This window comes from Anolis sagrei, chromosome 4 (assembly GCF_037176765.1).
Source record: "Anolis sagrei isolate rAnoSag1 chromosome 4, rAnoSag1.mat, whole genome shotgun sequence".
Classification (NCBI taxonomy): Eukaryota; Metazoa; Chordata; class Lepidosauria; order Squamata; family Dactyloidae; genus Anolis; species Anolis sagrei.
The window spans coordinates 123,088,049-123,112,810 of record NC_090024.1 but is presented as its reverse complement, the minus strand read 5'-3'; the positions used below and the strand labels follow the sequence as shown (position 1 = coordinate 123,112,810).

Below are 24,762 nucleotides of genomic sequence, written 5' to 3'. Positions count from 1 at the left end.
AAAGAAGCATCGTTTCCAAGTCCGTTAAGCAGCGGCGGCGTCAAGTCAGTCCAAGATTCAGGAAGGGGGAAATCCGCACTCACAAGAAGTCAATCCAAATCAAAACACACAGGAACAGGAACTCCAGGCTGCAGAACCCGGACCCAAAGCCCAACACGAAAACAGGCAGCGACAAATCCACACGATACACGAACGTACCCGACACTTTGCCTTCTGCAAAGAGTCCCCATTTCAGAGCCTACTTTTATCTTACACATCATCATCCGAAGATGAGCTGACCCCCGCCCCGTCATTAACTCTTGCAGCTGTACTTGATTCCACACGTGAACCTCGGCTTCCATCCCTCCAACTTCACCATCTTCTGTCAAGACTTAGATCCCCCCAAGACTCAGACGTATCTTCCGGTTGCCAATCCTCATTACCCGAGAACCCCATAAATGTGTCACTAGATGTCGGCGCCGCACATACATCCTGAACCTCCTGTACCTTAGTTTAGTCGAATGTGTCATCCCCATCATCATCACTCCCAGACCCATCGCTCCCAGTGAAACCCTCAAATGATTCTTCCTCTGTGGGAGCAGTAAGTATATCCCAGATCCTCTTCCTTTGACTCTCCTCATCTGATTCTTGCTCCTGAGTAACCCTCTTAGTTCCCTGATTGCCATCCATTGTATCTCCTTCCTCTCCCTCACTCACTGACCCTTCGTCACCAGAGAACCCTTCGAATGAGTCTTCATAGGTAGGTGCCATAAGTATATCCCAGATCCTTTTCCTTTGCTGTTCCTCATCTGACTCCTGCTCACAAACACCCCTTTTCCCCCTTCTGGCACCCATACTACCACTTGCAACGTTACTTACAGGCTCTACTACAACACCAGGAGACAGACAGGAAAACACTGAACCATAGTCTTGGCAGGACAGCAAAGTAGCTTTAGTGCCATTCCTTGTTGGAGTGGGTTGTTTCCACCTGTAGGTTAGTTACCAACCTTGCTCACTACTTGTACTTTATGTGCTCACTGGCTTTTATGCAGACATTATGTTTCCAATCCAACAAACCATAACTTTGCAATGCACACATTGCAGGGAGGTTTTCATTTGGTGATCTGGTAGGTCTTCACTACAGCCAGGATACAGGAGGGAGGGGAGATAAGGGAATCAGAATAAGAGCTTGAACTCATCACCGTTTCAGCTTCACCAACCCATGGTTTCTTAGACATTTTATATCTCAGTTGTGCCATTTAATAGAGATGGTTCTAATATCTGGATTTACATGTTCTTCATGTCATTTCCTTTTCTTTCAGCTGCCATTGAAGATACTTTTGTGTGCGTTTCTTTCAATATGAAAGGCATTGGTCAGGACTGCCATCTTTTTATTAAAAAATTGGTCATTTTCCTTTGTATCTTCAGCCTGATTGGTAGTGCACAAAGAGCTGGTGATTTTGTCATCCTTTCTACCAGGAAAAAGCTTCCCCTTCTTGATTTGTGCACAAATATACACGAGCAGGCTGGTAAAATAAAGCTGGCAGCCCTGATTAAGAATGTTCTGGAAAACATTAACTATAAAGCCTTTTCCCTGCAGGTGTAGAAATTGCGTGTTTTCAAAATGGTGCTTCTTTACAATAGAAATCATAGAAACTGTAGAAGGGAGGGATGGGTGACAGTATGTTTCTCAGCCTGCTTGCTGTTTTCCAGAGAGCATTCCAGGGTATAAGACTTATTATTCCCAGAAACGCTCAAATGGATTACTTGTGTTTTCAAAGAAGAAAATGCAGTGGTATATCCTACGGTTTATACTTCTCCAAAATTGCTTAGTAACTAAAAAGTTAAGATGCACACTTGGTGTAATCTGTTCACTTGCAGCCATTTGTTGCAAGGTGATCTCAGATGTCACTTTCTGAGGCGACATAGGGTATAATGTTTCGATGAATTCTAATGGTTCAGGTGTTCTTGAAATTGCTGCTAAGTGAGCCCATCCTTTTTTTGGGCACACTATCATGTTCCATTTCAACTAGGAGTGACCAAGGCCTGCTGTGTATCTATAGTTTGCTTGTTTTGGCACCCAAACCCAGAAATATACATTTATTTATTTATTTATTATTCGAACTTATATGCTGCCATTCCACTAGGGCTCGGAGCGGCTTACAGAACAAACTCGAGTCTAACACAATTTAAAATAACATATCAATGATAAGCCAAAATTCTGACTTGTAATTATGTCAAAATGGGCCTGTACTTAAGATGTCAAGAGCTGACATATCATAGCTTAAATCCAATTGATAGTTTCAACTACAGGGTATCAACTGAATCAGCAGAACAGATAGAAATCTTGATTTGATCAAGTTTCTTTAGAAGGAACAATTGATTTTAGATTAGTAAGACATTCTTATCAGATGAGAAGAAAGTGTTTTAACTTCCTCTGGTGTACAAGAGGATTTATTTCTTTATTTATGACATTTCTGCCGCCCTTCTCACCCCGAAGGGGACTCCGAGCTGCTTACAAGGTATATATACATACATTATGTATTACACTGTTCAATGGAGAAAAAGTTGCGGACCTGAAAATAGTTGTTCTTTTATGATTTTGGGGTGCTGAAAATGAAAATGACATTTAAAAATGTATATTGGCTCTAGTTTTTATGATATAAGCAATCACGTGATCACGTATGGTTGAATAAATGCATGTTGCGACTTACACTATGGAAGATTCTAGAATACTCTAGAAAGTTTGATGACGCAGTATTAGTGCCGTGTGCAAAAGCCAGAAAGCCCTATATAAGGCCAGACTTTTGAACGGTGAAGGTCAGTCAGTTGAAGACTGAGACAGTATCGTTAAACATCGTTTTACATTGTTCTTTTTACTGCAGTTATGCCTCGCACGTGTGTAAATAAAGCACTATGGAAAAAAGATATCAAGGTAAATGGACTCCGTCAATGCTGTCAGACTACTGCTGGAGCATTGGAAGAGACAATCCTTTCCTTGAATGCAAAAGAAAAGTCAAGAGAAGCAAACAGGATATAATCTAAAGTCACGATTAAAGCGACATTTAAACTTTCAGACTTTTCAACTGCATTAGGCCTACTAATATAGTTTCTTGCTGCACAAACATAAACAATAGACTAATTAAATAAATATTTCTCATGTATAAACTATTGGCAATATAATTTGACTAAAATTTAGTAAATATTCACGGTTTATATACATGCAGTAAGGTTAGGCGCATTATCATAATATTAACGAATTACCTATTGTGGAGAAAATTGAAATAGCTGTTGCATAAAAACCAGAGCCAATTAAAACATTTAATTATTATATTTGAATTCAACATGTTAAATTTATTAAGAAACGACACATTTCGTTTCCGCAACTGAGAAAAACTATTGTAGAACAGTGTACAATATCAGTATTAAATATTACTGTATTGTACTATACTATTATATTGTGATATTATTAGTAATACTACATGTAATATAAATATATAATTATAATATATTAGCTCACTGGCCAGAATCCAGATGGAAGCTGTCTTTGTGTAACTGCATCTTTCAGTGGAATCAGGAGATGTGTAACTGCATCTTTTGGTGGAACTAGGAGGAAATTGCTTTTAGCTGTTCTCCTAACTGTAGTGTGTCCCCATACCCAACTCTGGCTGTCAGAGAAACCATTTGGGGGCCATTTCAGAGAATTACCCAGAGCTGCAGAGAGGGCAGGGCGAGGCAGTCCTGTTGTGCAAGCGCTACAATACCCTTTCAACATTATCTTTAGTTCATGGTTTACATTTGCTTAAATGTAAGCACTGCAAACTGACATGACAATTTTAACACATCTGAAGAACCACATAGGTATTTTTGTACCTAAAATAAAGATATATATGTCTAAACAGATTTTTCCTGTGCTTTGTCCATGGTGGGATGAGAGAGTGACACAAAAGCAGCAGTGTAGTTTAAATTCTGTGTCAAAAGAGATGGTCAACAGCAACACCAGAGATTTTTGCTCGTTCACACATGTGCTGCTGCTTAGGCTGTACTAAGCAATCACATGGGAATCTATTGTAAATTAATTTCTGGTGTCGCTGTTCCCCCTCAGGTGGAGGAGAATGAATTGAGTGCTGACTATAAGCCTGGCTGAGAAACATACTGACATCGATGTCATTAATGAAAGGGTGGCTGTTGTGTCCCTGAGAGCCAGTGGCCTTTTGACCCATGAAGCCGTTGTGCCTGAAGGTCAGTTCACTGGTGGTTTAGGAAGGAGCCTAAGAAAAAGCTTTTAGCATCATAATACCTTTTTATTTACAGTGGAGTCATCATCACCATGACCTTGTTGCAGTTCTAATGTGTTTTTTTACAGCATTGCAGAAATATTAAAGGCATAATTATTGAAGGGGATTTTGACCTGTTGAAATCTAAGGTGACACTTAAGGTGTCATTTATTTTCCGGTCCCAATTCAAGGTACAGGTTATCACCTACAAAGTCCTAAACAGTTTGAGACCCGCCTACCTTTGTGACCGTATCTCTCTCCATGTATCAACCCGGGCCCTTCGATCTTCGGGGTAGGCCCTCCTTTCGCCCCTACCAATCTCACAAGCTCATCTTGTAGGCACAAGGGAGAGAGCCTTCTTCTCTGTGGCCCCCTGACTCTGGAACTCATTACCTGGAGAGATCAGGAAAGCCCCTTCACTAGAAACATTAAAGAAGAACCTTAAAACCTGGCTCTTCCGCTGCGCCTTTGGCGAGTAGGTGTATAACATGCTACAATTGCTCCCCTCAACGCTTCTGCCACTGGAGTACACACCCTCCAAATGGGAAGTTTAGTTTCACAACTCTGTTTGTTTTTATGAGTTCCCTGCAAATAACCTGCTCCTTTTTTATCTCATTGAGTCTTTTAATTGTTTTATCCTGTACATGTGGCCCGCCCACTGTTATCGTGACTGTGTTTATTGGAATATTTTTTTTGTTTTTGTTTTTCTATGTAATTTTGATGATGTTGTTTGTTTTTATGTTTTTGGTTTTATTCTGCTGTAATATGTTGGCCCCATGTAAGCCGCTCCAAGTCCCCACTTGGGAGATGGTGGCGGGGTATAAATAAAGATTATTATTATTATTATTATTTAGATAATAAAGTTTTAAAATCCAGTGCTTCTATAAAAACCCAATTCATGAGCTCTTGCAATAAATTTATGTAATTTCCATTAGAAATAGTTTGAAGTCTGTTCTTATGCATTGCTTTCTGCATGATGACTTAAATCTCATTGATGATATTGAAGGGGATTATCATTTAGGCATCCTGTAGTCTTCTTCTTTGGTCATATCACTGAGAAACCAAATATTATCACCAAACAAAGTATTAGGAATACTAAAGAGGATATTTGGAGTTGTTTTTGTATTATTCATTTCTTTGAGGTTATTCGCAAACTTGGACATTTTTTCTTAGCTATGTTCACAGAAGTGATTCACTTGTTGAAAGAGAGGTATGTATTTTACTCCTCTTGCTAGTATTAGTGAGTATTTGCTCCCTTTGGGACAGAAATCTATACTTAAACAGATGTTTTAAGGATAAAGAAGGAAAAGGCATATATAGAAAATCTATAGTGTGAATTTGTTTTGGTTAGATTACTTAAAATGTGGTTCTACTTTACAGATTAAATTTTGAGATCATTGTACATTTTTGTTGTCTGGATCCTTTTGTTGTTCTTGCTCATTTGGGAACGTCATCCTAATATATATATTTTTTCCATTCCTCTCAAGAGGTATGGATGATGACATACTACCTCTGAAAAATATATTCACTTTAAATACATAATGCGAGAATAAGTGCTTTGAAAAGATCTGCTGATTTACTAGTAACCATGTTTTAAATGTGGATTTTGTTCACTTTTTGAAAATTCAAATGATTTATGGGCTTTGCATGAAACCTTGACTGTATAGGAGTATCAAACACCAATACTTCTTTTTCTGTATGTATTGCAGGAGCTTTATTGCAGAAATGACTATTTATGTCAAGCAACTGGCCCGAAGTAAGTGTCTTATAGGAGGTGATCCTTATGGCAGAATTAGGGCATTACAAAAGGTTTCAATTATTATTATATGAACTAATGAGGGGCAGCCATTTGAGCTAATCTTACTGACATGAGTTCACCTTAAACAAACAAAACCAAGATAGAAAGAAAAGTTATGAAGGTTTCAGAATAGTCAAACATTTCAGAATATTCTTCCCCTCTAGAAATAATTCTAATAACAGGATTCCAGGGATTCCCATTTTGTAAAATATATTTCATGCTTTGGATCATAAAATCTGATTTCAAGTCAGGATGATACAAGATGCCCCAGCAGTAACCAGATTGCATCCTACCATGAGGAGCCCCCGGTGGCGCAGTGGGTTAAAACCTGTGCCGGCAGGACTGAAGACTGACAGGTTGCAGGTTCGAATCCGGGGAGAGGCGGATGAGCTCCTTCTATCAGTTCCAGCTCCTCATGCGGGGACATGAGAGAAGCCTCCCTCAAGGATGATAAAAACATCAAATCATCCAGGCGTCCCCTGGGCAACGTCCTTGCAGAAGGCCAATTCTCTCACACCAGGAGTCACTCCTGACACACACACACACACACAAAAATCCTACCATGTAGTTTGTTAAGCATTAACTTATTTATGTACCCGCAGGCTTTCTGTACCAGAAACCAGGGGTCTGTTTAATGAGATTACAGTTCCCTTACTTTAGTTGTGCCAGGGGCCTCCAGAAGTAATTTCACAGGGATATGGGTGATTTTCTGGTAGTTGATTATTGTGTTTGTAAGTGTGTATTTAAAACATCCTACAGTAAAAGAGCAGGAAAACTTTCATTGGCCACTGGCAGATTTTGTATTTCTTTGTTTCAGGGATCTTTGCTCGTGAGCATGGCTCAAATAAAAAGCTGGCCGCACAGTCCTGTGCTTTGTCTTTGGTCAGGCAGCTCTATCATCTGAACGTCATTGAGGCTTTCTCTGGGCAGACCAAGAAGAAGGAAGGTGAATCGGTAAGTCTGTGAGAAATGTCCTGTAATTTCTTCATCATAGACCTGCCTTCACAGTCTTAGAAAAATAATTGTAAGATCGTATTTGTTTAAGAGCCAAGACTTTGCTATGCTGTTTTGATCTTCTGGGAAGTGATTTTTATTTGGACACTTGAGCAACTGTGTTAAAAGTAAAGGTGAGCAACTTCCAGAAGTAGGGGAGCATCTGAGAGCTCATACTCGCCAGCAAAAATTAATATGGATTTTTGCCCTTAAATCAATTGAAGAGGTTACTCATCCCTCCTGTAGGGAGCAGTCAACCCTCCTGTTCAAGGAGCTCCACTGGCTGCCATTCATTTACCGGACCCAATTCAAGGTGCAGGATCTTACCTACAAAGCCCTGAACGGTTTGGGACCCGCCTACCTGCATGACCGCATCTCTATACGAACCCACACGATCCCTTCGATCTTCCGGGGAGGCCCTGCTCTCGATCCCACCAGCATCGCAGGCACGGTTGGTGGGGACGAGAAAGAGGGCCTTGTCGGTGGTGGCCCCTCGACTCTGGAACTCACTCCCTAAAGACATCAGACAGGCCCCAACTCTGGCAGTCTTCAGAAGGAGCTTGAAGACGTGGCTGTTCCAGTGTGCCTTCCCGGAATAATGATCCCATAGCACTTTGTCCTCCAAAGCACTTTACAAATATGGAAAACACAAGAATGGCCATCAGACTGGAAAAAATCAACTTATATCCCCATACCAAAAAAGGGAAATGCGAAAGACTGCTCCAACTTCCGTACAGTGGCCCTTATTTCTCATGCCAGCAAGGTAATGCTCAAGATCCTGCAAGGAAGACTCCAGCAATACATGGAGCGAGAGTTGCCAGATGTTCAAGCTGGGTTTAGAAAAGGCAGAGGAACGAGAGACCAAATTGCCAATATCCGCTGGATAATGGAGAAAGGCAGGGAGTTTCAGAAAAACATCTACTTCTGCTTCATTGACTATTCTAAAGCCTTTGACTGTGTGGATCATAATAAATTGTGGCAAGTTCTTGGTGGGATGGGCATCCCAAGCCACCTTGTCTCTCTCCTGAGGAATCTGTACAAGGACCAAGTAGCAACAGTAAGAACTGACCACGGAACAACAGACTGGTTCAAGATTGGGAAAGGCGTACGGCAAGGCTGCATCCTCTCACCCAACCTTTTTAACTTGTATGCAGAATACATCATGCGATGTGCGGGGCTTGATGAATGCAAAGCTGGGGTGAAAATTGCTGGAAGAAACATTAACAACCTCAGATATGCAGATGACACCACTCTGATGGCCGAAAGCGAGGAGGAGCTGAGGAGCCTTCTAATCAAGGTGAAAGAAGAAAGCGCAAAAGCCGGGTTGCAGCTAAATGTCAAAAAAACTAAGATTATGGCAACAAGAATGATTGACAACTGGAAAATAGAGGGAGAAACCGTGGAGGCCGTGACAGACTTTGTATTTCTAGGCGCAAAGATTACTGCAGATGCAGACTGTGGCCAGGAAATCAGAAGACGCTTACTTCTTGGGAGGAGAGCAATGTCCAATCTCGATAAAATAGTAAAGAGTAGAGACATCAGAATGGCAACAAAGATCCGCCTAGTCAAAGCCATGGTATTCCCTGTAGTAACCTACGGATGTGAGAGCTGGACCTTAGGGAAGGCTGAACGAAGGAAGATAGATGCTTTTGAACTGTGGTGCTGGAGGAAAGTTCTGAGAGTGCCTTGGACTGCGAGAAGATCCAACCAGTCCATCCTCCAGGAAATAAAGCCCGACTGCTCACTGGAGGGAAAGATACTAGAGACAAAGTTGAAGTACTTTGGTCACATCATGAGGAGACAGGAAAGCCTAGAGAAGACAATTATGCTGGGGAAAGTGGAAGGCAAAAGGAAGAGGGGCCGACCAAGGGCAAGATGGATGGATGGCATCCTTTAAGTGACTGGACTGACCTTGAAGGAGCTGGGGGTAGTGACGGCCGACAGGGAGCTCTGGCGTGGGCTGGTCCATGAGGTCACGAAGAGTCGGAGACGACTGAACGAATGAACAACAACAACAAGCACTTTGTCCTCCAAAGCACTTTACATTTCTTTAGGTCTGCTCGTATGCCTTTCCACAAACACCACTATCTCCTTTTCGTCCGTGTCTCAGCATCACTTCCAATTTTAATTCTACATTTGGCCTTCCCACTGTTTTTAATTGTGTGCTGTCTCATTGATAATGTTGTATATTTTATTGTCTGTGTTTTTTATTTTAATTATTTGTATTGTTGTTTTATTGCTTGTATTGTTGTATTTGGGCTCGGCCTCATGTAAGCCGCACCGAGTCCCTTGAGGAGATGGTAGCGGGGTACAAATAAAGTGTTATTATGATTATTACTCTGTAAAAATTATGCACTACGTGTTTCTTTTGATTTCAGTCTGAGATCCTTGCTGAACTTTGCAATATGTTAATGTGTTTAAATAGATTTATCTCAGTGCATAAAACAGTTAGATTATTTAGTTAGTGATTTCTTCTAGAAGATCATCATATCTAGTCATAATTAGAACTGCAATAACTTGCAGTCTTAACATCCAGCAGATTTCATGTTGATTTGGACACAGGAGATGTTGTTAGCTTGAAAACAGAACAAGGACTGTGTGTTGCCGAAGGCTTTCATGGCCGGAATCACTGGGTTGCTGTGAGCTTTCCGGACTATATGGCCATGTTCCAGAAGTGTTATCGCCTGATGTTTCGCCCACATCTATGCCAGGCATCTTCACATAGATTTGGGCAGGCTTCTGGAACGTGGCCATAATAATAATAGTAATAGTAATAATAATAACAATGGGCTGACAATGCTAATCAAGGTGGTCAGTTGAAACATTCACACCTAGCTCCAGCAGCAGACAAGAGTCCTTTGTCTCACCCTGGTCATTCCACAGACATATAAACCCTTTTTCCTAGTTCCAACAGACCTCACTACCTCTGAGGATGCTTGCCATAGATGCAGGCGAAAAGTCAGGAGAGAATGCCTCTAGAACATGGCCATACAGCCCGAAAAAACTTACAACAACCCAGTGATTCTGGCCATGAAAGCCTTCGACAATAAATTTGATCTTGCTTAATTTCATTTTTTAAGCCAAAAATATTTCATAACTTTCTTTTGTGCAAATGGGATTTCACTAATCCAGTATATATTTTGAAGCACCAGTTTACTTGTTTACTCTGAGCCTTTGCTTTTGAGGTGGTTTTGGATTCTTACTTGCGAACATTGGAATTATCCACAGATAGAGGCTTATGAAGTCAAACTCACTTCTCAATTGGAAAATGAGCTTCACAGTATTGTAGACGAGATGGGTCTTGAAGTCATTCCACCAGTGAGTATATATAAGCTTTCATTCTTTCTTTCTTGGATGGATTATTTCTTTTATTTTCACAAAGCAACTTCTTATTTTCCTAATTTGCAGCCTGAAGATCCCAGCGTTCCCGTTGTACTCAATCTTGGGAAGCTGGCCCACTTTGAGCCATCCCAATGCCCAAATCAAATGGGAGTTGTGCCATGGTCACCGCCACAGTCAAACTGGAATCCATGGACCAGCTCCAATATTGACGAGGGTCCTTTGGCATATGTAAGTCTGCAGTTTTCAAATAGTTGTACATTATGTTTTGATTCTTACCCTTTAATTTAATTTAAATTAGTTTCCCTTTTTATAGAATTTTCACATGAAACATGTTAACTGCCTTAGTTTTAGCTTATTGGATTTAGTCGTAGCAATGTTAAAGAAAGGTGTGTCTTCAAATCCTGTGTTCTTTATTCAAGGCCACACCAGAGCAGATAAGCCTGGACATAAAAAGCAATCTCATGTATCAGATGGAGAATGATCAGGGGCTGCAGAAGGTAAGTCTGCTGGACTTTTATTTTGTAGAAGGTTGTGAAGGGTGATTGTTAGAATATGTGTTGACTTGATGGCACAGCAGTGTGCATATTGAATATTTGATGCCAGCATGCCAAAAGACCTAGATAATGGTGGGACAGAGGGCCATATTCCTTATGCAGCGCCTTCTGTCTTTACTACATCTCCCATTGCTGTACTGGATACTCTTTTTCAATTTATTAGAGAACATATTGGGAGATAGATTTGTCTGAAGGTGTATTTAGACATTTCTTCCCTAGAGCCAATCTTCTTTCTGGGCCAGAGTGAGGTTGGGGGGGGGGGCAAGGGTGGGCATCAGTTGGTGACCCGCCTCTCCCCCAGTACCAACTTCTGCTCTGGGTCAGAGTGAAGAAAGAGGGGGCCAGGGGACAGTTTCACCTTGTCTCCTGTGCTATTTTAGTAATATAATATAAATATAATATATTGCATATCCATATTGTTGTTGTTGTTCATTCGTTCAGTCGTCTCCGACTCTTCGTGACCTCATGGACCAGCCCACACCAGAGCTCCCTGTCGGCCGTTACCACCCCCAGCTCCCTCAAGGTCAGTCCAATATCCATATTACAATATAGTAATATATAATACTGATATTGTACTAGACTAATAATATATTGTATGTGTATATATATCTTGCAAGCCGCTCTGAGTCCCCTTCGGGGTGAGAAGGGCGGCATATAAATGTCATAAATAAATAAATACTGTATATACTCAAGTATAAGCCAACCCGAATATAAGCCGAGGTATCTAATTTTACCCCAAAAAACTGGGAAAACGTGTTGACTCAAGTATAAGCCGAGGGTGGGAAATGAAGCATGTACTGGTCAATTTCAAAATGAAAATAGATACCAATAAAATTACATTAATTGAGGTATCAGTAGGTCCAATGTTTTTGAATATTTACATAAAACTGTAATTTAACATAACTGTCCAACTCGGATGAAACCATTATTTTCATCTTCTTCATTGTAAATGTGCTTATGTATCCTTGCAATAATAATAAAGAGAATAAGATAATAAATGTAATAATTTATTACTAAAAATAAATTATTACATTTATTATTATTATTATTATTATTATTATTGATTAAAGTAATGGAAATATAGTAATAAGAGTTATAATAGAGTAAAATAATAAATGTAAATAATAGATGTAATCACAATAATAAAGTAAAATAATAAATGTAGTACAAATAATAATAATAAGAGAGTAAAATAATAAATAACCTTGACTCGAGTATAAGCTGAGGGGGACTTTTTCAGCCTAAAAAAAGAGCTGAAAAACTAGGCTTATACTCGAGTATATTCAGTAAATGGATGGATGTCAATTTCATCTGTGATGTAACTGAAGTCCATCCACTAGTATGATCTATGTGCGTGTTCATTTTCATACATACAAAGAATGTCAGTAAAAGAGAAGCAGTGAAAGGCACATTTAGATTTATTTCAAACTCTTGATCCACACAGCTGTATAAAATCCTCATTCAATTGGATTATAAGGCAGTGTGGACTCAGACAGTCCCATTCAAAGTAGATATTGTGGATTATCTGCCTTGATACTCTGGGTTATATGGCTGTGTGGGAGGGCCCTTAGAGTACAGAAATCAGTGGCTGGATAATGACCTATTTTCTAAAGAGATAATTTTAGCTATGAAACTGCCAATTGTTAGCAGTTAAGCTGGATATAATTGCGGAATATTGATAGTTTTTTTTTTTATCATGGCAGGAGCAAACCAAAACAGTTGTATTGCATTAAAAAACAGACAAACAAACAAACCACAAAGTTTGCAGACTTGGTATTCTATTAAATGTCCTTTGACCAGTAGCTGGCCATTTGGAGTGCCTCTGGTGTTGCCGCAGGAAGGTCCTCCATTGTGCATGTGGCAGGGCTCAGGTTGCATTGCAGCAGGTGGTCTGTGGTTTGCTCTTCTCCACACTCGCATGTCGTGGATTCCACTTTGTAGCCCCATTTCTTAAGATTGGCTCGTGGTGCCAGAGCGCAGTCTGTTCAGTGCCTTCCAAGTCGCCCAGTTTTCTGTGTGCCCAGGGGGGAGTCTCTCATTTGGTATCAGCCATTGATTGAGGTATTGATAGTGAACTTCTTTCTGTCCTAGATTCTTCAAGAGAGAGAGACTCTGCCTGTGAAGGGATTTGAACAAACCATTATGGATGCCATCCATAGAAATTCTGTTGTTATAATCCGTGGGGCCACAGGCTGTGGCAAAACCACTCAGGTTCCACAATACATCCTGGATGAATTCATTCACAGTGGAAGAGCTGCTGAATGTAACATTGTTGTGACTCAGGTGAATGATTGTAACAGCATTTGTTTTAGATACACTTTGTTGTTGTTCATTCGTTCAGTCGCCTCCGACTCTTCGTGACCTCATGGACCAGCCCACGCCAGAGCTCCCTGTCGGCCGTCACCACCCCAGCTCCTTCAAGGTCAGTCCAGTCACTTCAAGGATGCCATCCATCCATCTTGCCCTTGGTCGGCCCCTCTTCCTTTTGCCTTCCACTTTCCCCAGCATAATTGTCTTCTTTAGGCTTTCCTGTCTCCTCATGATGTAGCCAAAGTACTTCAACTTTGTCTCTAGTATCCTTCCCTCCAATGAGCAGTCGGGCTTTATTTCCTGGAGGATGGACTGGTTGGATCTTCTCACAGTCCAAGGCACTCTCAGCACTTTCCTCCAACACCACAGTTCAAAAGGATCGATCTTCCTTTGCTCAGCCTTCCCTAAGGTCCAGCTCTCACATCTGTAGGTTACTACAGGGAGTACCATGGCTTTGACTAGGCGGATCTTTGTTGCCAGTCTGATGTCCATAGATACACTTTAGAGATAATTAAATATAATCCTAAAGGAGGATTATATTTAATTGGAGACTGGAGGAGACCCCATGGGCCATCCAGTCCAACCCCTGCCATGTAGGAATACACAATCAAAGTATCCCTGGCAGATAGCTAGCCAGCATCTACTTAAAATCTCCAAAGAAGGCCCTTCCACCACACTCTTAAGTCAGAGTTCCACAGTTGATTAACTCTTATTATCAGGAAGGTTTTTTTTCTAATCTTAAAGTGGAATCTCTTTTCCTGCCATTTGAATAATAATAAAAACAAAAATTATCTATTGACATAAAATTGAATATAAAACAACTGCAATAGATTTACAGGGGCCAACTAACATTCACAAAATTATATGAATTGGTGAATGCATTGCTTCTTGTCTTAGTCTCCAGAGCAGCAGAAAACAAGCTTGCACCCTCCTCAGTGTGAGGTCTTTTCAGATATTTAAACTTGGCTATCACATCTCCTCTTGGCCTTCTTTGCACCAGGCTGAACATGCTCAGCTCCCTCAGCCGCTCCTCATGGGCCTTTGCTTCCACATCTTGGATCATTTAGATTGCCCCTCTCTGGACATGTTCCACTTGCCAATATCTTTCTTTGTGGCAATGCCCAAAAGTTGGTTGACCAAACCTTAGTACAAATAGTTTCCTATTTGTTCTGTTGCAGATAACATGCATATTGTATTGTCGAAGGCTTTCATGGCCGGAATCACTCAGTTCTTGTGGGTTTTTTCGGGCTATATGGCCATGTTCTAGAGGCATTTCTCCTGACGTTTCGCCTGCATCTATGGCAAGCTTCCTCACCTCTGAGGAAGCTTGCCATAGATGCAGGCGAAACGTCAGGAGAAATGCCTCTAGAACATGGCCATATAGCCCGAAAAAACCCACAAGAACTGAACATGCATATTGTTTGTGGTAATTTTTGAACTTTCCCTCTTCTGTACAAGGATTCCATCTAAAATTTGTTGCCAGCTCTTTATAATAGTGAATATTGCTTCAAGCATAAACAGTATTATTATTATTATTATTTCAACAGACCTCACTACCTCTGAAGATGCTTGCCATAGATGCAGGCGAAACGTCAGGAGAAATGCCTCTAGAACATGGCCATATAGCCCGAAAAAACCCACAAGAACCTAGTATTATTATTATTATTACCATTAGTTTTTCTTTTAAAGAGGTTTGAAGTAGAGTGTATTTGAAATAGAAATAATGAAATTAAAAGAATGAAAACTGTATTACATCAAATGTAAAGCAGCATGAATTAATGCCTTTTAAAACTTTGTTGTTGTTTTTTTAAAGAATTTTCTTAAAGTTTTTATAAGTCCAAATACCATTTGTCTTACCAATGGTCTTGCCTCCAAGAGAGGAGGAGGGAAGGCCCCATCCCCAACAACTCTGCAGCCCCTCACCTTTTGTCCTCAGCCAGTTTAACTAAGCTAAGTGCCACTTCCTGCTTCTGCCTCCCCCAACAGGCCCATAGACTTAGTAAAAAAGACTCATGCAGACAAGATGACTTCTGAATGTGAAGAAACATGAAAGCCACCTTCTCTGAAGAGTATTTTTTTACTAGGTCTATGAGTCCGTTGGGGAGTCAGCAGACAAGAAGTGGTGCTTAGCTCATCCAGACCGGCTGAGGTTGTGGACAAAATGGTAGGGATTTTTCTCCACTGTTGTGGATCTGGTGATGCTACATTTACATTTGTTCTCTTTTTTTTTAATTAATTTCTTCATACAGATAACAAAACAATACAATATGAACCTTAGCCACTTAAAAGATAACATAAAAACTGTTTACAATCTTTATGGCTAGGATACAGGTTCCAGTTGTGACTCCCTTTACCGTATATCTTAATTAATTACCCCTTTAAACCCCACCCACCCACCCTTACCACCCTCTTCCCACCTCCCTCCCACCCCCTATCTGGGTTATTTGAATCAGTTCATTGATTTAATTGTACGGAAGGCCTGATTTAAAGTTCTGTACCTATCTTTTCCTTCCATTTTGTCGATTAAACAAGACCATTTCCTAAACCAATCTTGTCTTGACTGAATATTCAAATATTTATTTTTCTTTTCATGGATGAAATCATTAATCAAATAGTCAGAAAGATACGACCACCAGGTTTTCAGGTCCCACCTTGTTTTATCTTTCCAACCTCTGGCGATTGTGGCATGTATAGCGGCTATCATAAATTTTAATATTCGTTGTTCCCCTCCTTGACCTCTATGTTGAGGGTCAAAAATTGAGCTTTATTCCAATGTAGTTTTTGCTCTGTTATTTCCTCTATTACTTCTCTAACAGTATTATAGTATTTTTGAATTTCAGAACAGTCCCACCACATGTGCGAAAAAGTACTAATCTCCCCGCATTTATGCCAGCATTTGTTAGAAATGGAAAATAAAGATAAAACATTTAAGAATTTAATCAGGTCCCTGAAAGAGAATGGAGTAAAGAAGGTAGGAGACCTCTTGGAACCTAATGGAGATATTAAAAAATGGGATAAGATAAAGGACCAATGTGGCTTAAAGTATTGGATAGCTTAGTTAGGCTTGTCACAAAGAGCACAGGAAATAAAAAAGAAACATCAGATGCCCCATTGGATAGAATAACTGGCTGGAAAATAGAAAAAGAGAAAGGCATTATAGGGGAAATATATAAGGAACTAATAGCCTTATCCTATAATACAAAACATACTTTAGTGGAGGCCTGGAAATAGGATATAAACTTCAATGAAAACTTAGTAAACTCCTGGATCGATAAAAGCCAAAAAATTAAACATCTAAGAATAAAAGAAACACAAAATAAAATAATTTCAAAATGGTATACGACCCCTTCTCAATTTACATTTGAACTCTAACCAGTTTCTTTTCCATATAGCCCAGGAGGATCAGTGCTGTTTCGGTGGCAGAAAGAGTCGCCTACGAGAGAGGAGAAGAACCTGGGAATAGCTGTGGCTACAGTGTCCGCTTTGAATCAGTGCTTCCCCGGCCCCATGCCAGTATGCTGTTCTGCACTGTAGGTGTGTGCTGGTTATAAGTTGCTAATTCCTATGCGAGATTGGAAACAGAAGAGAATGAACCTGGTCTAAGCAAAAATAGAGGGTTCTTTCCTACAGTAGTATTTCAGAGAATAGGAGAACATTTGAAACATTGGACAGTTTTCCTCTGTTGGAACCCTATATAGACATTTATTTTGTTTAAATTGTTTAATTATTTACAGAACTTATCTTATGTATGCATGTATACATCTAGGACAGATTTTGTATTTTTATATGATAGGTTAGGAGTCTTTCTGCTGTGATAGGAAAGCACCAGGCATGTAGCCCAGGGGCGTGGGGGGGCTTTGGGGGCTTAACCCCCCCCCCCGAAATTCTCATGATGGTCTGTGAAAAGGCCTTACTCGAACATTATTTAAATTGTTATGTTTATTCATATCACGAACTGATCACCATGCTCAATATATCCCATATGCATGGGGGTGTTGGGGTAACGATACAAAAGGTTTGCTAGGGTAGACCCTCTTTCACTCAGACTCAGCCCCCCCCCCCCCCCCCCCGAATCAAAATCCTGGCTACGGGCCTAGAAAGCACCAGTGCTTTCCCCTCTCTCAGGGCCACTCCTGGCTGTGCTGTTATTTCCCTTCCCAGGCATTTGAAAAGGCCAGAATTCGCACTATGGCAGATGATAGTAGAAGGGGTAGGTGCTTCTTTTAGGTTCTCTGGAGATGAACTAAGCTCTTGCCTTTGGTGTTGTTGAAGGCTTTCATGGCCAGAATCACTGGGTTGCTGTGAATTTTCTGGGCTGTATGGCCGTGCTTCTCTTGCCCTTTGCCACTCTTCTCGGAAAGGGGATGTTTTCGGGGTTTTTTGATAAAAAGTGCAGTACTCACAGTGATCTGTGAATAAGTTTTATTTATTCATTTCTTCGTCGTGTCCTCCGTGAAATGTGCACATATGGGTACTTTCCTGTGCATGCGCAGCAAATCAGAACATTCTAGAGTTTATTTAATCAATTTTTGATGGAAGCCCCACCCATCCTCCCGCAGGATATATAAGCCCGGGCAGGGCTTCAACTCAGTTCCTTTTTCCGCGCGACAGCAGCAAGACGAACTTCTATCTCTGACTAATTTGACTTGGACTGTTTCCCTTTTGACAACGCAACCTTCTCCTACCCTGACCTTGGACACTTCTCTAAACCCAAGGGGAGACTCAGGACGGCACCAATATGATGCCGATACATGACAACCACAATTAAACATAAGTCATAATTAAAACAGTACATAAGCAGTAATTAAAAACAGTTAAAAAACCAGTAAGAACAGTCTCATTAGTCTTGTTGCTGTTCCAGTTAATGTCCATTTAAGGGCTTCTTACGTCTGCTGACCAAAAGCCTGGTTCCAAAACCGCGATTTTAATTTCTTCCTGAAAGCCAGGAAGGAAGAAGCCGATCTTATTTCATTTGGGAGTGTGTTCCATAGACGGGGGGCCACCGCCGAGAAGGCCCTGTCTCTCGTCCCTGCCAGACGCATTTGTGATGTTGACAGGAGCGAGAGCAGAGCCTCCCCGGATGATGTGAAATTACAAGGTGGGATGTAGGGGTGGATGCATTCGGACAAGTAAGCTGGGCCAGAACCACATAGAGCTTTATAGGTCAAAACCAGCACTTTGAATTGGGCTCGGAGATGGACTGGCAGCCAGTGGAGCAGACAGTGTACTTAAAATTTCTATGCTTATACATGATAAGGGGTAATAGACTCCCAAGAAGATTTTGAGTGGTGCACATTTTTGTAAAAGATGAAAATAAAGTTTTAAAAGGGGAAAACTTTTAAAATGCACAATATAACCCCAGATGTCACTAAATTCGGTATTGCCATGTATGTCTGTAAGTCAAAATATGCCAGAAAAGAACCCTAAAATCCAAGTTGACTTATACAGGGGTCATTGTGGCACCTTTGTCTGCTACAGCACTGCTTTTGTACTTTTCAAATACGGAGGCAGGAAAATGGCAGCGACAGAAGCTCCTCATTGGCTCTATCCTGCCTTGGCAGGGAGAGCAAGAGAAGAGGACGAAATGCCTTCTTGGCAGGAAGGAAATGTGGGGACGAAAGGAAATGTGGTAGAGGAAGAAGGAAGGAAGGAAGAGGAAAAGGATGAGGGGAGGGAAAGAGAAAGACAGGGAAAATGGAAGTGGGGGACAATGATCCCTCAAACACCCAGGCAACACTGAGTATATATGCTAATACACATATGCACGATAATTCCAGCAAATAATCTGTCTTAATTGATACCAAAGCACCATCAGGGAACTAACCCTGTAGTACTCCTGGCATAGCACATCATCTGCATTGATGTGGACTTTTTTTTTCAAGGTGTTCTCCTGAGGAAGCTGGAAGCTGGCATTCGTGGAATCAGTCATGTCATTGTGGATGAAATCCATGAGAGAGACATCAATGTGAGTTGAATACACTTAACACTTAATCTTTATTTGTGTGGACAAGTCTGTGGCTTAATATTTAGTACAATTTTAGGGTTTTGGGTCACCGTACACTACTTAGCTGAAACATTGGCAGTGAATTTACTTGGGTCTATATGTCTGTGTAATTCCAACATCTGGGTTCGATACCAGTGAAGCACTTATTTATTTATTTAAAACACTGGCTGTCCCCTGCCACGTGTTGCTGTGGCCCAGTCTGGTGATCTGGAAAATAAAGTAATAAGAAAGTTTTGGTTTCTAATATATGTAATTTCTTTATTTTTGGATATACAATATTTGATTACATTTTCTTGCCCTGGTGAAGGGAGTTGGACTGGTGGGCCTTAAGTATTTTCTATTGGTCATAGGGGTTCTGTGTGAGACGTTTGCCCCAATTCTATCATTCATGGGGTTCAGAATGCTGTTTGATTGTAGGTGAACTACAACTCCCAAATGTCAAGATTTATTTCCTTGCTCCCTCTGTGTTCCTAGTTGCTCCCTCTGTGTTCCTAGTTGGGCATATGGAATATTCGTGCCAAGGTTGATCCAGATCCATCATTGTTTGAGTCCACAGTGCTCTCTGGATATAGATGCACTACGACTCCCAAACTCAACGTCGGTGCCCACCAAACCCTTCTAGTATTTTTCTGTTGGTCATGGGAGTCCTGTGTGTCACATTTGGTTCGGTTCCATCATTTGTGGAGTTCAGAATGCTCTTTGATTGCAGGTGAACTATAAATCCCAGCAACTACAACTCCCAAATGACAAAATCAATTTTTTGAGTGATGGTCACTTCTTGGGTTAGTAGGTGAGCAGGTCCTCCCCAGAAGATCTTAATCTCTGTTATTTTAAGATAACAATTCAAAGTAATTGGAACCATTGTAAAATTATTGTGTTAGCTACGTGTCTGCTTTAGTGATCAAACTTGTTCATAACCAGGAGTCTTGGAGGTCCTTCATTTGTGGACCACTATAAGTCAAAGTTGAATTGATGGCAAATCACAGCAGGATCCCAAAGTACAATAATGTAACATTTTCCCAAGTCCATAACTGTCCTAAGTATAATTGTTGAATCTGAATAGTATTTTTCAAAGGATTGTCTTTTTCTCTACAGACTGACTTCCTGTTGGTGGTTCTGCGGGATGTAGTTCAGGCCTACCCTGAAGTTAGAGTCATTCTCATGTCTGCAACTATTGATACCAGCATGTTCTGTGAATACTACTTTAATTGTCCCATCATTGAGGTCTTTGGCAGAACGTTTCCTGTTCAAGGTGACTGAAAAGACACTGTCATTTCTTGTTCAGATCTTATTGCAGTATTCTACACTGACATGAATTAAAAGAGTTGTATTGTTGTGTTACTAATGCCAGAAAAGAGCAAGAAAGATTGTATCTGTGTTGAAAACAATAATGACACATCTAAATATTTGTGGCATGACTCTCGTGGCACTTTTTAGGGGGTTTGTTGTGGGGGGGGGACACACCACAGACTTGAGTTTTTGGAATATCACTTTTACAGCTTTTTCTAGTCCTTTTAGGAATTGATCTTTAAGATCTAGAGCAGGGGTCCTCAAACTTTTTAAACAGAGGGCGAGGTCACAGTCCCTCAAACGATTGGAGGATCGGATTATAATTTGAAAAAAAAACATGAATGAATTCCTATGCACACTGCACATATCTTATTTGTTGTGCAAAAAACACAAACAATACAATAATTAAAATGAAGAACAATTTTAACAAATATAAACTTATTAGTATTTTAATGGGAAGTGTGTGGCTGATGAGATAGGATTGTTGTTGTTACTGTGTGATTTCAAGTCATTTCAGACTTAGCTTGACCCTGAGCGAGGGCCAAGTAAATGACCTTGAAGGGCCGTATCTGGCCCTCGGGCCTTAGTTTGAGGAACCCTGATTTAATGGGTCATCCTGCTAGGTTATTTTTAAATGGTCAGTTGATAAAATAATTCCCACAGTAATCTGTTCTCTCTGTTTCAGAGTATTTTCTGGAAGATTGCATCCAGATGACTAAATTCATTCCTCCGCCGAAGGACAAGAAGAAAAAAGATAAGGATGAAGAAGGTGGTGAAGATGAAGATGTATGTAGGCTGGGGTTCTCCCTCATATAAAATTTCATGAGTGCTAATAAGAAACAAGCTAATTGTGGTGATGCATTGATAAATAACACTTTCTTTATAGTATTATTTGAATGAATAAGAAGGATATTAAATGGATTGTGTTTTTCAGTTTTGATTTTATTAAATAACTAGCCATCCCCTGCCACGCGTTGCTATGGCCCAGTCTGGTGATCTGGAAAATAAAGTAATTAGAAAGTGTTGGTTTCTAATATATGTAATGTCTTTATGCTTGTGGGTAAGCACACTTTCTTGCTGTTTCTTTGTCAGTGTTGATGTGGAGATTGTCTGGTTTGCCTACTCTGGAACATGCAATATATAATTGTCCTTCTCTAGGGGTCCCTTTCAAATCTATTATACCTCTCTCTGTGTGAGGGCTTTGATTACGTTTTCTTGCTCTTGTGAAGGGAGTTGGACTGGATGGCCTTAAGTATTTTCTGTTGGTCATGGGGGTTCTGTGTGTGTATATTTTTGTGTATATGTGTATATATGTGGTTTTGTGTATGCATTGTAATGTATTATTTTCATATTTGACTTTTTAAACCTCTTCTGCTGTGTTTTTCAGTGTTTTTTATGAGTGATGGTCACTTGTTGGCCTGATAGGTGTATTGTGTCCAAATTTGGTGTCAATTCATCCAGGGGTTTTTGAGTTATGTTAGTCCCATTTTTATTTATATAGACTAACCGTCCCCTACCATGTGTTGCTGTGGCCCAGTCTGTGTATATATGTGTGTGTGTATATATTTGTGTATATGTGTATGTATGTTTGCATATATATGTGTGTGTGTGTGTGGTTTTGTGCATACGTTGTAATATATTTTTTATGTTTTGGCTTTTTAAGTCTCTTCTGCTGTTTTTCAGTGTTTTTGAGTGATGGTCACCCGTTGGCCTGATGGGTGTATTGTGTCCAAATTTGGTGTCAATTCATCCAGTGGTTTGGTTATGTTAATCCCACAAACGAACATTACATTTTTATTTTTATAGATAGTATGCATCTTTATATGATTCACAAAGACTCCTACACGGCTTGATGGCTCTGGACCAAGACCATGATCCAAAGAAAAATACTGGTTAGGGTTTGGGTGGGACTAATAGAGAATGGCGGGAGTTGTAGTCCTGGCCACAACCAGAGAGCTGTGTAGTTCCCACTCAAGATGATCTGGACTAAACTTGGGACATATACCCGCCAGGATCCCACTCAAAATACTGATGCTGTTTGTGGGGCCTTGATAAAGAATGATAGGTGTTGGAGTCCAGCCACAGAGAAAATTGAGTCAAAGTAGGTTTCTGATTCTTAGGAGTGAGATCTGAGCCAATTACTGCAGTCTTTCCTATTTGTGTTAATGTGTTTAGCCAATGTCTTGATGGCAATCTGTGTATTTTCCATTTTTGGAAAACACGTTTTCCATGGGCTACATTTTCTTTTGCAGACCAATTGTAACCTTATCTGTACCAATGAATATGGCCCAGACACAAAGCGTCACATGGCCCAGCTGAATGAGAAAGAAACACCCTTTGAACTCATTGAGGCCCTCCTGAAGTATATTGAGACCTTGAATGTCCCGGGGGCAGTCCTTGTCTTCTTGCCTGGCTGGAATCTGATCTACACGATGCAGAAGTACCTGGAAATGAATCCGCACTTTGGTACAAGTACTTTCCATCTTTGCCTCCTTTTGTAAAGTGTGCATAAGAGGAAGAGAGCCTCCCTTAGTTGACTTTTCATTTCTTTGTTCTTATTGTAGGATGTCAGCGATACAGGATTCTTCCTCTGCATTCCCAGATTCCCCGTGAAGAGCAACGCAAAGTGTTTGATCCAGTTCCACCTGGAATTACCAAGGTGAGCGTTGCTTCTGTACCTTTTGGCAAGTAGAAGAATACTATATATCACTGTAGAAGGCTAGCTCTTTTTATTATATCCCCCTCCCCCATTTTTAGATTAGTCCAAGCTTTACACCAGGGGTCCTCAAACTAAGGCCCGGGGGCCGGATACGGCCCTCCAAGCCCATATACCTGACCCTCGCTCAGGATCAACCTAAGTCTGAAACTACTTGAAAGCACATAACAACAACAACAATCCTATCTCATCAGCCAAAAGCAGGCCCACGCTTCCTACTGAAATACTAATAGGTTTATTTTTGTTAAAATTGTTCTTCATTTTAATTATTGTATTGTTTTAAAGTGTTTTATTTGCACTACAAATAAGGTATGTGCAGTGTGCATAGGAATTCATTCATATATTTTTTTCAAATTATAATCCGGCCCTCCAACAGTTTGAGGGACTCTGACCTGGCCCTCTGTTTTAAAAGTTTGAGGACCCCTGCTTTACACAGTGAAATAAAATGGGTGCCTTATGTTTGCCAGTTTCTATTTTTAAAAAAACCAAAACAACCATGACTTATCTCAGAGATGAGGAGGAGTAAGAAAAGCTCCACATTTGTTTAAACTGGTTTGTTTTTTTTTGGGGGGGGGGGGGGGAGCCCTGTGATGACATGAGGAAAAAACTTTTGGCGACCCCAAAAAGGAGATGTGATGATTATTTATTTATTTTTATTTATTTAGAGTATTTATATTCAGACCTTCTCACCCCACAGGGGACTCATGGCAGATTACAATATACATATGATGAATTTATTTATTATTTATTTAGAACTTTTATATACCGGTCTTCTCAACCTCCGCAGAGGGACTCAGGCTGGTTCACAACAAAAAATTCATAAACAATAGTTTAAAATATCACATCACAATCACATAATGCACTAATACTTAAAATACAATCATATCATTACATAAGGCCAAGTCATCAGAATGAAATCACAATTCATCACCATCTGTGCGTGTGGTCAAGAGTTATTGACTCACTCATCGAATGCTAAATTCCAGAGCCAAGTTTTCACCAGCTTTCTAAAAGTTAGGAGAGAAGGGGCAGTTCTAATCTCCAGTGGGAGAGAGTTCCAGAGCCGAGGGGCCACCATGGAGAAGGCCCTGTCCCTCGTCCCCACCAGACGCGATTGTGAGGGTGGTGGGACCGAGAGTAGGGCCCCTCCAGAAGATCTTAATAACCTTGATGGTTCGGACAGGTAAATTGGGCCGGAGTAGTTTAGGGCTTTATAGGTCAACACCAGCACTTCCTCATTCTTTGCATACTTCCTGGAGATTTTTATGGCCTCATAAATCAGTTAAAATAGCCTCCCTGCATAAGTGATACATAAATTTCCTACTTGACAGATGCAACTGTCTTTCGGGCTACAAAGGTCGACAATAAGCTACACAATTTTGGTTGAAAGCTCACTCTGACCCTGGCTGGCTTCGAACTCGACCTTTCGGTCAGTAGTGATCTTAATGCAGCTGACTCCCAGCCAGCTGTGCCACAGTACTGGTGCAGTGGCAACTGTT

At 40.6% G+C, this 24,762-nt stretch overlaps 1 protein-coding gene across 3 annotated transcripts in view; it reads left to right on the top strand.

Moving 5' to 3' along the window:
* The window catches only part of DHX9 (DExH-box helicase 9), a 52,662-nt gene that overhangs the window by 12,807 nt on the left and 15,093 nt on the right, over window positions 1–24,762 (top strand). For 2 of the 3 annotated variants that reach the window (XM_067467619.1, XM_067467618.1), the window contains exons 7-18: window positions 5,966–6,012; window positions 6,872–7,008; window positions 10,276–10,365; window positions 10,456–10,617; window positions 10,809–10,886; window positions 13,035–13,226; window positions 16,646–16,787; window positions 19,136–19,218; window positions 20,353–20,509; window positions 21,233–21,333; window positions 22,800–23,013; window positions 23,112–23,206. In XM_067467619.1, coding sequence (XP_067323720.1) covers window positions 5,966–6,012; window positions 6,872–7,008; window positions 10,276–10,365; window positions 10,456–10,617; window positions 10,809–10,886; window positions 13,035–13,226; window positions 16,646–16,787; window positions 19,136–19,218; window positions 20,353–20,509; window positions 21,233–21,333; window positions 22,800–23,013; window positions 23,112–23,206 — 1,498 coding nt within the window. Of the gene's footprint in view, window positions 1–4,107; window positions 4,222–5,965; window positions 6,013–6,871; window positions 7,009–10,275; window positions 10,366–10,455; window positions 10,618–10,808; window positions 10,887–13,034; window positions 13,227–16,645; window positions 16,788–19,135; window positions 19,219–20,352; window positions 20,510–21,232; window positions 21,334–22,799; window positions 23,014–23,111; window positions 23,207–24,762 lie in introns of those variants that run through there. The other variant, XM_067467620.1, reaches the window with a different exon arrangement.